At 38.1% G+C, this 16636-nt stretch overlaps 2 protein-coding genes across 19 annotated transcripts in view; one reads left to right on the forward strand and one right to left on the reverse strand.

The window, feature by feature from the left end:
* Nucleotides 1-7487, forward strand: part of SIRT1 (sirtuin 1) — a 32323-nt gene extending 24836 nt beyond the window's left edge. For 3 of the 4 annotated variants that reach the window (XM_025434480.3, XM_025434481.2, XM_025434482.3), the window contains one exon: nucleotides 4606-6705. In XM_025434480.3, the coding sequence (XP_025290265.2) occupies nucleotides 4606-4934 (329 nt within the window). In that variant the 3' untranslated portion in view covers nucleotides 4935-6705. Of the gene's footprint in view, nucleotides 1-4605; nucleotides 6706-7321 lie in introns of those variants that run through there. The other variant, XM_035715361.2, reaches the window with a different exon arrangement.
* A 2421-nt stretch (nucleotides 7488-9908) lies between these two features.
* The window catches only part of HERC4 (HECT and RLD domain containing E3 ubiquitin protein ligase 4), a 133445-nt gene continuing 126717 nt past the window's right edge, over nucleotides 9909-16636 (reverse strand). For all 15 annotated transcript variants that reach the window (XM_049108987.1, XM_049108988.1, XM_049108981.1 and 12 more), the window contains 2 exons: nucleotides 12762-12864; nucleotides 9909-11163 (listed from right to left, as the gene is read on the reverse strand). In XM_049108987.1, the coding sequence (XP_048964944.1) occupies nucleotides 10955-11163; nucleotides 12762-12864 (312 nt within the window). In that variant the 3' untranslated portion in view covers nucleotides 9909-10954. The remainder of the gene's footprint in view (nucleotides 11164-12761; nucleotides 12865-16636) is intronic.

Consider the following 16636-nt stretch of genomic DNA (forward strand, 5'->3'; position numbering starts at 1 on the left):
CTTAAGATTTTATTTTTAAATAATCTCTACACCCAGTATGGGGCTCACACTCAACAGCCCTGAGATCAAGAGTCACATTTTCCACCGACTGAGCAAGCTAGGTGCCCCTATTCCAGGCCTCTGCCCATTTTTTAATCCAGTTGGGTGTTTTTTATAGGAGTTTTTGTAGAATCTGGATGTTTACCTTTACTTGGACCTGTCATTTGCCAAGTATCTTCTCCCAGTCAGTAGGTTTCCTTCATGTGTAAAATTTTAGTTTGATGTAGTCCCAGTTTTGTTTTTTTTAAAGATTGTATTTATTCATGAGAGACACAGAGAAGCAGAGACATAGGCAGAGGGAGAGAAGCAGGCTCCATGCAGGAGCCCCATGCGGGACTCGATCTTGGAACTCTGGGATCACGACCTGAGCTGAAGGCAGATGCTCAGCCACTGAGCCACCTAGGCATCGCAGTGTAGTTCGTTTTAATTTTCAGGTCTTTCATGTATTTTGTGTTTATTTTTGTGTGTGGTGGTATGAAATGGTTGAGTTTCATTCAGTGTGGAGCTTTCTAGTTTTCCTAACACCATTGATTGAATAGACTGTCTTTTCCACATTGCATATTCTTGCCACCTTTGTCATAAATTAATTGACCAATAAGTCTGGGTTTATTTCTGGGCTCTGTCTTCTTTTCCGTAGATTTATGTGTTTTATTTTTGTGCTAATACCATACAGTTTTGATTACTGTAGCTTTGTAGAATAGTTTGAAATCAAGGAGCATGATCCCTCCTGTTTTGTTCCTTGTCAAAATTGCTTTGGCTGTTTGGGGTCATTGTTCCATACCCATTGTTCCATACCCATTGTTCCAGTTCTGTGAAAAATGGTACTGGTATTTTGATAGGGATTGCATTGAATCTATAGATTATTTTGGATAATAATATATGTTACTGGGATCCCTGGGTGGCGCAGCGGTTTGGCGCCTGCCTTTGGCCCAGGGCGCGATCCTGGAGACCCGGGATCGAATCCCACGTCGGGCTCCCGGTGCATGGAGCCTGCTTCTCCCTCTGCCTGTGTCTCTGCCTCTCTCTCTCTCTCTCTCTCTGTGACTATCATAAATAAATAAATAAATTTAAAAAAATGTTACTAAAAAAAATGTTACTAATAAAATGTGGACATTTTAATAGTAACAATTACAATGTGTTTAAATTTGTGTTTTCTTCAGTTTCTTTTCATCAGTGTCTTACAGTTCTCAGAATATAGGTCTTTTACCTCCTTGGTTAAAATTATTTCTAGGTCTTTTAGTCTTTGATGGCAGCTATAAATAGGATTGCTTAATTTCCCCTTCTGCTACTTCATTATTAGTGTATAGAAAGACAACACACACACATACACACACACACAAAAAGACAACACCTAGGGACTGGGCAGCCCCGGCAGCCCCGGTGGCCCAGCAGTTTGGCGCCACCTTCGGCCAGGGTGTGATCCTAGAGTCCCATGTCGGGCTCCCTGCTTGGAGCCTGCTTCTCCCTCTGCCTGTCTCTCTCTCTCTTTTTCTCGGTCTCTCATGAATAAATAAATAAAATCTTTAAAAAAAAAACCACACATAGGAACTCTATACCAAGTAGTAGGGTGAAAAATCCTATTAAAAAAAAATTATAAAAAAAAAAAATTCTTAGGGCACCTGGGTGGTTCAGTGGTTGAGCATCTATCTGCCTTTGGCTCAGGCCAGGATCCCTGGGTCCTGGGATCGAGTTTCACATGAGGCTCCCTGTGGAGGGCAGCCAGGGTGGCTCAGCGGTTTAGCGCCACCTTTGGCCCACGGCGTGCTCCTGGAGTCCTGGGACCAAGTCCCACGTTGGGCTCCCTGCATGAAGCCTACTTCTCCCTTTGCCTATGTCTCTGTGTGTCTCATGAATAAATAAAATCTTAAAAAATTCTTAGACATAACAATCTTGTACAACTTAAAACATTTCTATCCCATTCCATTTACAATATATGGTATAAACTGACATTTTATGTCAATATATTACTACTTGTTCTAATTATTTGTTTATTTGAATAAGCCATTGTGCCTTTTCCATACCAGGCAGGCTGTTTTAAGTTCTGGATATACAGTGATCAGTCTGTTAATGTTTGTGTATAATTATAAAAATAGCTGATTAAACAAAATAGATCTTAAGAACTATAGATGCTACTTGGAGGGGATTATATAATATAGAAGGTTTTCCAAAACCTAACTTATGACTTTGGTCTTGAACAGTAAGTAAGGAGTTAAAATAGGGGACATCTTCCCAGGAGAAACTAGGCAAAGCATAATTCCACCCTCCTCCCCTGTATTCTCTCTCTCTCTCTAAAATAAATTTTTAGAAAAATGGGAATAGGGCACCTGGGTGGCTCATTGGTTGAGGTCTGCCTTTGGCTCAGGTTGTGATCCCAGGGTCCTGGGATAGAGTCCCGTATCAGGTTCCCCACAGGAAGCCTGCTTTTTCCCGGTCTCTGCCTCTCTCTGTGTGTCTCTCATGAATAAATTTAAATCTTAAAAAGAGAATAAAATAGCATACACTTCAGCATTGTGAGAATTTAAAAAGGTAACATGTAGAGTGTAAAATTCCAGCTGTTAGAAACGAATTACCACAGTAGTCCTTAAATTTTTTACTGTGATTTTTCTGTTGGTAAGATCAAGGCTGAAAAGAAAGTGGGAGCGTATATGAGGCAAACTTTAATAAATCTGTCTTGATGGTTCCCAAGAAGAGGCAGAACCAAACAGAGATTCAAGGGCTGAGAAATAATGTTCATCAAAGGGGCTAACGCAGAATGAAAATAATATTTTAGGGCAACTGGGTGACTCAGTGGTTGAGCATCTGTATGCTTTTGGCTCAGGTTGTAATCCTGCTGTCCTGGGATCGAGTCCCACGGGGAGCCTGCTTCTCCCTCTGTCTGTATGTCTCTGCCTCACTCTTTGTCTCTCTCGTGAATAAATAAAATCTTAAGCATTTTTTAGAAGCATGGGCCGGGATCCCTGGGTGGCGCAGCGGTTTGGCGCCTGCCTTTGGCCCAGGGCGCAATCCTGGAGACCCGGGATCGAATCCCACGTCGGGCTCCCGGTGCATGGGGCCTGCTTCTCCCTCTACCTATGTCTGCCTCTCTCTCTCTCTCTCTCTGTGTGACTATCATAAATAAATAAAAATTAAAAAAAAAAAACTTAAAAAAAATTGAAGCATGGGCCAAAAACTATAGAAAAGTGGACACAGCCATGTGCAAGGACCCCTTAAAAGAATGTTAAATTCCAGATAGGTTTTTCTGTTAGCAGCTAGAATACAGGTACTCTTATCCAATCATGGAAATTAATATTAAATAGCTAAGAAAACTGAAGAGTACTGTGTATTTTTTGAAAATAGAAGGAAACGTGGTTTTCACACTGTAATTTGTGATGTAGTGGAATGTGAAATCAATTTTGTGGATTCATATCAGGATTTTTATACACCCATATTAGGTTGTTGTAAAGTGAGAACCTGGGTCATGATCTTACAAAGTTTGAAAGCCATTTTAAAGAGAAACCTAGGTATATCTTCAGATAAGATCTACTTCAGATCAATTATTAGCAGCCAGGCTTTTGTGAATCCTTCTGGCATATGGTACAATAAATATGACATTTATTATAAGAAACAGAGGAGTTAGAAGTTACTCTTTCTTATGAATTCAAAGGTAGAAAACATTTCACCATTAATATATTTATTTTTAAAAGATTTTATTTATTCATGAAACACACACACAGAGGCAGAGAGACACAGGCAGAGGGAGAAGCAGGCTCCATGCAGGGAGCCTGATGCAGGACTCAATCTGGGTCTCCAGGATCACGCCCTGGGCTGAAGGTGGCGCTAAACCGCTGAGCCACTGGGCTGCCCTCACCATTAATATTTAAAGTTCCTACTAACAGGTGCTGTTAACCTGGACCCATAGCTTAGGGGAGAGAGAATTGTCCTTACCAACAAAGGTCACATCTTAAACTGTGAATGCAAATTTGAGAGGGAATTGGGGTTTAACATCCAATGCTAGATCAGTGTTTCTCATACTTGAATATGTCTAGGATTCAGATTCAGTAGGTGGGTGGTGGGGTTTGAGAGTCTAACTTTTCCTGTGATGCCATTGCTGCAAACTACACGTTTAAATAGGTGGTGAAGCCATTATGGAATCAAACCTTTTAATTCTAGGTTCATAAAGTTAAATAAAAATAATGAAGGTGTCTTGAAGATAGAATACGGGCGTTAGAGAAGTTCTATTCAGTGAACATGAATTGAGTAATGTAGGCCGGCCTTGATATTTTAGGTCATGAGATCTGTTCAGAGGATTTGATTAAGTAACCCTTCATTGAACATAGTTCTTTACTTTTCCAGATGAGGAAATTGAGGCATAGAGCTTAATTCCCCAAATTTATAAAGCTGGTTGGTGGCAGAACTAAGATTTGCAGCTAGGAGTGAGCACTTAGCAGCTTGTTTTTGAAGAACGCTACAGTAATAAGCCCCCTTGTAATGATGCTCAGGTTTAAAAGGCAGAGCTGGAACCTATAATCAGACTGTGTTAAAAAACTGGGAGTAACTTACCATTTCACTTTTATTACTGTATTTCAGGTAACCAGTATCTCTTTTTACCACCAAATCGTTACATTTTCCATGGCGCTGAGGTATATTCAGACTCTGAAGATGACGTCTTATCCTCTAGTTCTTGTGGCAGTAACAGTGATAGTGGAACCTGCCAGAGTCCAAGTTTAGAAGAACACTTGGAGGATGAAAGTGAGATTGAAGAATTTTACAATGGTTTGGAAGATGAAGCTGATGTCAATGAGAGAGCTGGAGGAACTGGATTTGGAATTGATGGAGGTGATCAAGAGGCAGTCAATGAAGCTATATCCATGAAACAGGAAGCAACAGATACTAACTATCCATCAAACAAATCATAATGTAGTAATTGTCCAGGTACAGGAATTGTTCCACCAGCATTAGGAATTTCAGCATGTCAAAATGAATGTTTACTTGTGAATTCAACAGAGCAAGGAAACCAGAAAGGTGTAATATTTATAGACTGGTAAATTAGATTGTTTTTTCATGGATAATTTTTAACTTCTTATTTCTGTACTTGTACACTCAACACTAACTTTTTTTAAAAGAAGGGTACTAAGTATCTTTAATCACATGTTGGTCAAGACTTTTCTTTTAAAGGTTCATTTGTATGATACATCCATATGTATATATAATTTTGTTCTTGCCTAGTGAATTTCAACATTTTAAAGTTTTCAAAAAGCCATTGGAATGTTAAATTAATGTAAAGGGAACAGCTTATCTAGACCAAAGAATGGTATTTTCACACTTTTCTTTGTAACATTGAATGGTTTGAACTCCTTAAATGTCTGTTCTGCTAAACTTTTGATTCTTTATTAGCACACAATTACCTATTTTTAAACACTGGCATTTTCCAAAACTTGTGGCAGCTAACTTTTTAAAAATTTCATGACATGCAGTATGTATAGAGGGAAGTCAACAATATGTGGGAGAGCACTTAGTTGTCCTTGCTTTTTAAAGTAAGACTTGGTGCTAAGAGTTTCAGGAATACTGTATTGTTGAAGATGGCTTTTGTACTTCCTGTGGACATGTAGTAATGTCTATATTGGCTCCTAAAACTAAGCTGAAAAAAAATAAATGCTTTGGAAATGTTTCAATTGCTTTAGAAACAATAGTCCCTGCCTGGGTACCCTTAGTTTCAAGAATATTTGCCCTTGTTTAAATACCTATCACTGTGGTAGAGCTTGCATTGCTTCTTTCCCACAAGTATTAAACTGCCCATATGTGAATATGCAAAGCCTTTATGAATCTATAATAATGGTACTTCATCTGGGGAGAGTGTAATATTTTGGACCGCTGCTTTTCTTTTCCCTTAATGAGGAGAGCAACAGGCCACTGATTACGGTTCCAAAGTACTGAGATGTTAATTATAACTCAGCCAGTAAGTACATGTCTCCTGTTGGGAGGATTTGTGTAATAGACATCAAACTGCTAGCCTGGTATTATGAAGATGAACATGGTAATAACTTTTAATAGAATAGTTAATAAATGAAACTAGTTCCTATAACATCTTTATTTAAAAGCTTAGCCTGCCTTAAAACTAGAGATCAAACTTTGTCAACTGCAGAAGCTTCTTAGCCTTTCAAAAAAAAGTTCATACTTTATAAAATTGCACAGAGCAATTTTCCACACCTTCCCCCACATTACTCCCACATTATAAAGTATTCTTCCTAATGTTGCTTTAGTATTTATTACAGTTTTAAAAAAGGGTTTGAAATATAGCTGTTCTTTAAGGATAAAATATCCAGCCAGGACCATTACTGCCAGAGAGAAAAATTTTATTGAATGGCCATTATTTCCCTACTTTGAAGATGTTTCAATCTGAATTTATTTGGCTACACTAAAGAATGCAGTATATTTAGTTTTCCATTTGCATGATGTGTGTTTGTGCTATAGATGATATTTTAAATTGAAAAATTTGTTTTAAATTATTTTTACAGTGAAGACTGTTTTCAGCTCTTTTTATATTGTACATAGTCTTTTATGTAATCTACTGGCATATGTTTTGTAGACTGTTTAATGACTGGATATCTTCCTCCAACTTTTGAAATACAAAACCAGTGTTTTATACTTGTACACTGTTTTAAAAAGTCTATTAAAATTGTCATTTGACTTTTTTGTTAAATTACATCGCTCAAGGTATAAAATTTTAAAGAGAATTTGTACACCTTTGAGGGCCATATTAAGATGCTTCTCACATTTTTTCATTCTACTTATGAGTCTAACCAGAATAATAAGCAAACACTGATACTGCAGATTGTAGGAGTTGTGTCCTCCCCAAAAGTTTCAAAACTAATATTTCAATCTTAAGCCCCAAGAGCCTTTGTTAGGTGAAAGAGAGGCAAGGCAAGGCCCGAACTTGACATATGAAAGACCGGACATAGGCTTAGCACTTTGGGATTGGGGAGACCAGCATAGTGGAATCGTAGTGAACTCGAGTTTATGTGCTATAAAAGCTGTGAAAGTCTAATGCTTCATGGATAAGACAAGTTTTTTATTTTTTATTTTTATTTTTTTTTTTTTAATTTTTTTTTTTTTTATTTATTTATTCATGATAGTCACAGAGAGAGAGAGAGGCAGAGACACAGGCAGAGGGAGAAGCAGGCTCCATGCACCGGGGGCCCGATGTGGGATTCGATCCCGGGTCTCCAGGATCGCGCCCTGGGCCAAAGGCAGGCGCCAAACCGCTGCGCCACCCAGGGATCCCGACAAGTTTTTTAATACACAGGAAGGTGTGGACAAAAAATGGAGACCACATTTGGTATGAAGTTTTCAAGGCTGATCTGCAACCTTAGTCCATCAAGTTTGAGTGACAACGTACTGTTAAAACAGCCAGGGACATGCCCCTTCGAAAGTATATGTAATGAATAAAACCTTGACTGGCAGTTTCCTTATCTCAGGACTCTTGCCTTCCTCACCAGTGTACTTTTTTTTTTTTTTTTTTTAAGATTTTATTTATTTAGTCATGAGCGACACAGAGAGGCAGAGACACAGGCAGAGGGAGAAGCAGGCTCCATGCAAGGAGCCAGATGTGGGACTCCATCCCGGGTCTCCAGGATCACACCCTGGGCTGCAGGCGGTGCCAAACTGCTGCGCCACCGGGGCTTCCCACCAGTGAACTTTTGAAGTGAATTTTAAAGTAGTACTCTGCCCTGGTATGTCCGGTTATCACTAGAACTACCTGTAAAATCTCGTCCTCAGATATAAAAATAAGGAACAGTGACTTCATTCGCTATATGCAAAAAATGGGAAGGCAGTTTATACCTTGAAAGGTGGTGGTGGTCATTTTAAGTAGTTAAGTATTTGTTCTTAATTTTTATTTGAAAGAAGTCTTAACTCCTAGACTTGTAACCTCGAAGGGGAGTGTGTATAGTATGCACACCATAAGCTCTCCTCAGAAATGAACAAAGTCTAAAGTCTTAAGCTAGGGTGTTTCCAGAAATACAGAGGAAAAGTCTAATGACCTCTCCTACCCCAACCATAGTTGCCTGGGCATCACCCCTTAGAACATTTAATTAGCGTAAGTAGGCCTGTGCATAGTTTTAAAAAAAGGTATTTCCAGGGGATTCAAAGGTATAGCAAGGGTTGAGAGAAAAACAAAAAACAGGAGTTCCCTTCTTCATGTAACATTCCATTCCAGGGGGGGCAGCTGGCCTCACTGGAAGGTAGACTTCCAGGAAACAGACTACTCTCCATTCGTCTCTAGAAGTAGTTCACCAATTAGCAAACATTGGCAAGAATAGCTACTGAAATAGGGTGAATTCCTTAGTGTAAACCTCCATAAGGAGTATGGATGGCTAAAGTGCAAAAGAAAATGGGGAGTTGGGAAGTGGCTGTGAACAGGAACATCTGCCCTTGCTCTCAGCTTGCCATTCGCTCTTCAAGGCAAAGACTGCCCTATTATACTTAGAAGACTTGTTAAACTAAATGCGGTAAAAACCAAATGTAAGAAAAGCCAGGACTTAACTGAATCCAGGAGCTACAAACACATAATCGCTCTTACTAGATCTGAATGGAAGCCAGATATTTTCTCGTTTACAGTCAACTCCATTATAGTCCTTACAATTTAGTGAACTCAGTATTTTGCTTACCTTTTAATCTACAAAGCTCAAGATATTTTTGCTATTTTTTAAACTAGGCTCCACACCCATTGTGGAGTCCACTGCAGAGCTGGAACTCGAGACCCTGAGATCAAGGCTTGAAACTGGGCCACCCAGGCACCCCTCTTGCTATTTTTTAAAGGAAATAACTTGAACACTCTTAAATGGTATTTTAGTTTTCCACCATTAATCTCCTTATTAATGCTACTTACTGTATGTCTGCAGCAACAGAGGGAGGAGAAGAGTATCAGACTTACCTAAATTAAGCCTTGTACTGTTGTGCTTCTGGATAAGAAGCCAGGTTCTTGTTAAAATATTTGTTCAATGAAATCCATCTGTATTAATCCAAAGTGGCTATTTCACAGATCAGCTACATAAGCATAGACATTACTAAAGAGAAAAATCATATGACATATACACATTCATGTGTTTTCAATGTGAACAATCACTACCGTCAAGAAATGGATGCACAGGGAAACAGTATAAAAAAGTGAGTTTTCAGAGGGAGACTGTTACTTTGTGCTCAATTATCATATGTGAGAATACTGTTAAGGGCTTCCATCTATATGAAGAGATACCTATGGCTTACTACTGGGAGTTCTTAAGTTAAATTGAAAAGTATAGGTCCAAAATCCCTTCTCCAAAAACCTTGGGCTCATTTGCATTTTGGGATTATGAATGTTTATGAAATTTTTATTTTTAAAATTGTTATTTTTTTTTAGAGATTTTAATTTATTCATGAGAGACACACAGAGAGAGGCAGAGACACCAGCAGAGGGAGACGCAGGTTCCATGCAAGGAGCCTGGTGTGGGCCTCAGTCTGGGGTCTCTAGGATCACGCCCTGGGCTGAAGGTGGTGCTAAACCACTTAGCCACCTGGGCTGCTCCTGAATGTTAATGAAATTTTTAAAGCGCCCTACCGAGTCTGAGGAGCACCTAAGCTCAAACACTAAGAAGTAAAGCAAACCTAGTAATACCACAGTAAAAAGTACAAATAGTCCCATATAATATAAAAGCCTCAACAATTCAAGTTTTGCTGCAAAATGAGATATGCAAACTATTTTCAGAGGAGTTATGGACTCTGGAATATAGCTAAGAAAATTGGAGACCTCTGTAAAACAAATTCTGTGTGGGAACAGAAATAATCCAAAATTTAAAAGACCTTTCCTTGAGACATTGAGGAATCTGGAATTTTCTATGAGAACCACTGAAAGGTTAAATATTAAACCAATAAATCTTTATTACTTAAACATTTCACGGCATTTTAAAAAATAAATTTAAAAAATAAATATTTGCATTATAGCAGAAAGTCACATGTGTTGCATCAACTCACTGTTACAGTTCATCACAAGAGATAACTAAGCATCAGCACCATAAAAATCGTGTTAAGATTTGTTTCTAAAAATTCAAGGAAATCATTCTAAAGCATTGAAAATTCTGAAATAAATACCAACCTGCAGCATCAGTAGTTTTTGGAAGCTATAAGCCAGCAGTTGGTTCTCCTAGTAGCCAGTTTCTATTCTTGGCAGCTATAGGACTTTTTTCCAGTACTAAATATTAAGCTTTCTGATAACCTCCCATTTATCAGTAGCATCTCCAGGTTCACAAAAGCAAAGAACTACAAGTTATTTAGATAATTCCTATCTGTAATTTAGATTTGCACAAGGATATTTATTCTAGTAAAAAAGCAAAAACTGTTTCATCATGCTAATTTTTTGCTTTTATAGATTCTCAATAAGATTTAATCATAATTATTAAACCTTTTAAATGTCAGCTCAGTTCAATTACAACCATAGAAACTGTACTGGTATCAGAACATAACTATTTTATTACAAAACTTAACATTATTTACAAAATGAAAAAATAATTGAATGACTATTGCAGGCCAAAGATAAAGGTTTTTCACTCAGTGATTGAAAATTAAGCAACATTTCCATGCATTCACACACCAGATCATTTGTGAAATATGCAAACTCTTAAAATTCATGTTAGTAAAACTTCAATGTATTCACAATACTTGTATGTTTATTGGAAGATGGCAAAAAAAAATCCATGGTTCTGTACATTAAGTCTAATATTAACACAGTTTGTTCATTTTCCTTTAATATTTTTTGGCTTTCATGAATACTCATAGCATTGAACATTTTGCAAGTAAGAATTATTATAAGTACCTCTGTCACCTTGCTGAATTCATCACCACAAGAAAAACACAAATAATTAGTTTAATGCTTTTGCAATAAACTGATTAGTTATTTCCAAAGTTATATTAAACTGAAGCCTTCATTATGATCAATTGCTTGAATCAGCTTAGAGCGTAGAGTTTCTTTTTCGGTGTATTTTGGAAGATCCAGAAGATTAAAACAGGTATGGGAAACTGGGAGATATTCCTCACCACCTCCTGTTGACTGGATGACTAGTTTTAGACTCTTCATACCAAGAATAGGTATTCGATCACTACCTGTCAAAAATACTACCAAGAAAAAAAATCATTCAGCCAACCACTTTTATCAAAACAGTGTGGAGTACCAAGGTACTTAGTACTATCACCATGGCAAACCTTTACATTAATTTTTGTTTTTAAAAAGATTTTATTTATTCATGAGACACAGGCAGAGAGGCAGGCAAAAGGAGAAGCAGGCTCCCAGTGGGGGAGCCTGATGCAGGACCAGATCCCAGAACCCTGGGATCAAGCCCTGAAGCCAGAGGCAGACACTCAACCACTGTACCATCCAGGCATCCCTACATTAACATGTAATGTGGAAGCCTAACCAGATTTATGGAAGCATGATTTGAGACATACTAATTATGCATCCATACAATATTTTTTCTTTAAAAGTGTAATCTTAATGTTAGCACTTAAAAAATGTTTGATGAATAAATGACTATTATTCTTGACAAAACATTTGAGAGCCATTCTTTTGGGAATAGCCATTTAGTCTATATATCAAATACAAAATGTAGGTTTGATTATTATTCCCCTTTTAATGTGTTTTTGGGCATTTTTGAACAAAAATTTATAATGGACAGCCAAAACTCAAATCACTTGAATGACGTGTCATTCTTAGAATATACAAAATAATCTAAGATTCACATTTCAACTGTCAAAAAGGGATTGACCAAAAGATTCTTGGCGATAGCAGGAATATCAAAGGGAGTGTCATTTCCTGATGAATGGATAAAGATGTGGTGTATACACACAATGTAATATTATTCAGCCATTTTAAAAAATGAAATCTTACTTTCAAAGACATGCATGGAGCTAGAGAGTATTATGTTAAGCGAAATAAGTCAGAGAATGACAAACCACATGATCTCACTCATATGTGGAATTTAGGAAAGAAAACAGATGAATATATGGGAAAGGGGGAAAGAAAAAGGAGAGAGGAAAACAAGCCCTAAGTGACTCTTAATAGAGAACTGAGGGTTGGAAGGGAAGCGGGTGAGGGATGGGCTAAATGGGTTATGGGTATTGAGGAGGGCACTTGTTTTGATGAACACCAAGAATTGTATGTAAGTGATGAAGCACTGAGTTCTACTCTCGAAACCAATATTGAGCTGTACGTTAACTAACAAAATTTAAGTAAAAAAAACCCCACAAACACAGGGAGTGTTATTTCAATTAGAACCCACATCTGACAGATGAAAGACACATAAAAATTAGGATATAAATAAGTACTAAGTCCTAGAAAAAGTTCTATTTTCTACAGAAATCCCCAAAGTTTTGATATGGAAGCCAAAAGAAAAAAAAAGGAAAAAAGCTATCCTCTAAAGATCTTTTTAGAAATTCTACAAGGAATTACAACCCCAATTGATTGTAATCAGTGTTACAGTTTGTTTTCATTTGAAAGAACCAATTTTATTTGAGGCAAATTGAATGTAGCTTTCAAAACAAAACATAATAATGCAAATCAAAAATTCACTCAAATTGAAAATTAACAACAGTACCTTGGAATAATACTATAAGGAAAGAACCTTATCCAACAAACTGAATCAACTAATCTCCTATGAAAATAAGTTTAATAGTTAATTCAATTTCCCATAAAACAAAGTACAGTTAGAAATACTTACACAGAAATTGTTTTTTCTTTTCCAATGGTAATTCATGAAATACTTCCCAAAAAATTTTTATCGTTGGATGCTCTGCCCAATACTCCCCTTTGTATTCTGTATTCTAAAACAACATAATCTTTCATTAATATTAAGTGATGTTAGTTTTGTCTTGTATCTGACAGATTTTCTTGGTAGTCAAGTGTCTATAATGGCCCTGAATGATCTGTCTCCTGCTTGCTTGTGTAGCCCCTCCCACAGTGTATAGGCCTGACTATGTAATCATTAAGATACTGTGGGTAGGAGAAATACATGACTTCTGAGGCTAAATCATAAAAGACTCTGTGGCTTCAACCTCTTTTTGACCATTCACTCTGGGGAGAGCCAGGTGCTATTTCAAGAGGACAATTATAGAGCCCTATGGAGGGATCTTTGTGGTGAGACACAAGGCTTTTAGTCAATAATCTTGTGAGTGAGCCATCCTAAAAGGGTATCTATCCTTAATCAAGCCTTCTGATGACTAAAGCACCAATCAGTATCTTGACTGCAACCTCATGAGAGACTGCTAAGTTAAAAGCACCCAGCTAAAGCCTTCCTGAAATTCTAACTCACAGAAAGCGAGAAAATAAATGTTCACTGCTACTTTTAAGCCATTGAATTTTTAAAAACATTACACTTTTTTTTTTTTTTTTTTTTTTTTTAATTTCATGACAGACAGAGAGGCATAGACATAGGCAGAGGGAGAAGCAGGGTTCCTCTAGGGAACCTGATGCAGGACTGGATCACCAGACCCTGGGATCATGCCCTGGGCTGAAGGCAGATGCTCAACCACTGAGCCACCAGGTGTCCCTTAAGCCACTAAACTTTGGGGTAATCTGCAGCAATGGAGCTAGGGTACTTCTCTTTAAAAAATATACTAGCATTAAGAGAAAAGTTGTGGTAGAGAGAAGCACATTAGTAAATCTTAAACTGTAAAGTGCTCTCTAAAATTCAGCCACTGGGGCGCCTAGGTGGCTCAGTCGGTTAAGTGCCTGCCTTCAGCTCAGGTCATGATCCCAGGGTCCTGGGGTTGATTCGCATCAGGATTCTAGCTCAGGGGGGAGCCTGTTTCTCCCTCTCTTTCTGCTCCCCATCCCTCGCTCCTGCTCTAATAAATAAAAAATCTTTATACAATAAAATCCAGCCACAGTTGGCCTTAACTTTTAGTTCTTAACAAGAACCTTCCAGCATTAGGGCCCTTGGACACACTGTTCCCTCAACCTAGACCTATTTTAGATATATCCATCCTCCTTCTTGCTTTGTTCATCAGGCTAATTTCTACTTATCCTTTAGGACTCAGGTTAAATGTCACCAAATTCACTCATGATTCATTCAACACAGTTTTAGTCAAAATCTGGAGCCCTTGGGGAAACTGCAGTGTACAAAGTCCTTACTTACCCTGTAAGAGACTACCATCTACTCAGAGGCTTTCCCAGATTTGTGTATAAGTTCCTCTTTATATACTATTCACTGAACACTCTTCCTTTGTATTCATCAGAGTTTTTTTTTTTTTTTAAGATTATTTATTCGTGAGAGACACAGAAGGAGAGAGAGAGGCAGAGACACAGGCAGAGGGAGAAGCAGGCTCCATGCAGGGAGCCTAATGTGGGACTCGATCCCAGGTCTCCAGGATCACGCCCCGGGCTGAAGGCGGTGCTAAACCGCTGAGCCACTGGGGCTGCCCTCATCAGAGTTAAATTATTTCATGTCTACCATATTACAGGGCAAAAATCACATTTCAATCTTATTTATTGAGGTCTCTCTAATGTCTTGCATGTTACTAAGTATCTGTAGGGGCTCAATAAGTATTTGCTGCTAATGGCCTTCTTAAATTTTGGGCTATTTGTAGCCATGATTATCTCAATAACTAATCTCTTAAAATCTACAAAATATTTGCTATTTATTTGTAAACAGGTTTGGAGAAAATGGCTGAAATTCTAGCAACCAGTTAATGGATTAATGAATATGAATTATAGTCTGTGAGCATGTTAGTAGGGAATGAAAGAAGGATGGCTAAAGTTTTTTTCCTTTTTATTTTTATTTTATTTTTTTTTAATTTTTATTTTTTTTTAATTTTTATTTATTTATGATAGTCACAGAGAGAGAAAGAGAGGCAGAGACACAGGCAGAGAGAAGCAGGCTCCATGCACCGGGAGCCCGACGTGGGAATCGATCCTGGGTCTCCAGGATCGCACCCTAGGCCAAAGGCAGGCGCCAAACCGCTGCGCCACCCAGGGATTCCAGTTTTTTTCCTTTTTAAAAAAAACTTCTAAATGCTTCTGGGGAAATATGTACACAGTCCTGATGAAAGAAAGCATTTAAAATCACAAATCATAATTACTGAAATTAAAATGAATCACATATACAAGGGAAGAAATCAAATATACTAAGTACACTAACTAAACCATCTTACTGAATATTTCTATCAAGTGAGGTTTTAAGTACTTACTGAGTGCTCTTCTGTGCTCTGGGAATATAGTAGTGAACAAAGAGACAAAATCCTACCTTCATGGCGCTTACAATGTAGTTGGGGAAGGAGCCACAGATGGTAAAAGACAAGTCAAATTCAAAGAGAAAATAAAGCAGGGAAGGGAGACAGGGTATGGGTGTGGGTGTATATGCACACTCAATTTTAGGTAAGTTAGCCATTAAAGGTCTCTGAGAAGGTATAAAGACAAAGGAAGTAAGAGAAAGAACTCTTTTGGAATTATCAAGGTGAAAAGAGTTCCAAGCACAGGGAATAGTTAATAGAAAGGCCCCAAGACTGGCTCTGCAAAGAGGCCATTAAGGCTGAAGTAGTTTAAGTGAGAAGAATGACAGGAGAGGAAGCTAAAAGGACAAATTGTGTAGGATGTAAAGTGTGATGAGAAGCCATTGTATCTTTTTCATTTTAGGGTGATTGGAGGTGGAATCCATTTCCACTGGGGTCTCCTTAAAGTCAGTACAGCTTTCTTCTCTTTAGCAGATCAATTTAACCCCAAAAAAGAAATCTTCACTTTCCTTCCTGAAGGATTTAAGCTTGCCTATCAGCTTTCCTCAGTTCTTCTTGGTTTCCCAGATTCTGTGGCTCTCCCTAGAGTTGTCCTTTGCTGGGTCAGAGATAGAACCTGAGGAATCTAACAATCTCTTAAATTAGCTCTGAAGTAATTCTATTGCTTTTAACCTAACCAAGCATACTGCCACTACAGCAACACAATGTACCAATTCCTGAGCCTTTTAGAAATTTCAGGGTGTGAAATGGGTTGCCTCTTAAAAACCCTCTCAGGAGGCTTAGAATTCCATTTTCTTTGCTTTATTTATTTATTTTTTTAAAATTTTTATTTATTTATGATAGTCACAGAGAGAGAGAGAGAGAGAGAGAGAGAGAGAGAGAGGCAGAGACATAGGCAGAGGGAGAAGCAGGCTCCATGCACCCGGAGCCCGACGTGGGATTCGATCCCGGGTCTCCAGGATCGCGCCCTGGGCCAAAGGCAGGCGCTAAACCGCTGCGCCACACAGGGATCCCCATTTTCTTTGCTTTAATCATTCATCAACTTATCCATGCATTTTCTGTCTTCCAAAACTATTTTTTCCCTTGGTTAATAATATTTTTAGACTATATTTAGAAATATTTATATTTAGAAATATTTAGAAATATATATTTAAAAGACTTCATTTATTTATTCGAGAGAGAGAGAGAAAGGCAGAGGGAGAAGCAGACTCCATGCTTGATGCAGGACTCGATCCTGGGACTCCAAGATCACGCCCTGGGCCGAAGGCAGGTGCTCAACCACTGAGACACCCAGGCGTCCCTCTCTATTTCTATTTTCATTCCTTTATTGTCATTCTAGTGAGATTTTGGAAAGGAAGAGAGATAA

The sequence above is a fragment of the Canis lupus genome, chromosome 4, assembly GCF_003254725.2.
Source record: "Canis lupus dingo isolate Sandy chromosome 4, ASM325472v2, whole genome shotgun sequence".
NCBI lineage: Eukaryota > Metazoa > Chordata > Mammalia > Carnivora > Canidae > Canis > Canis lupus.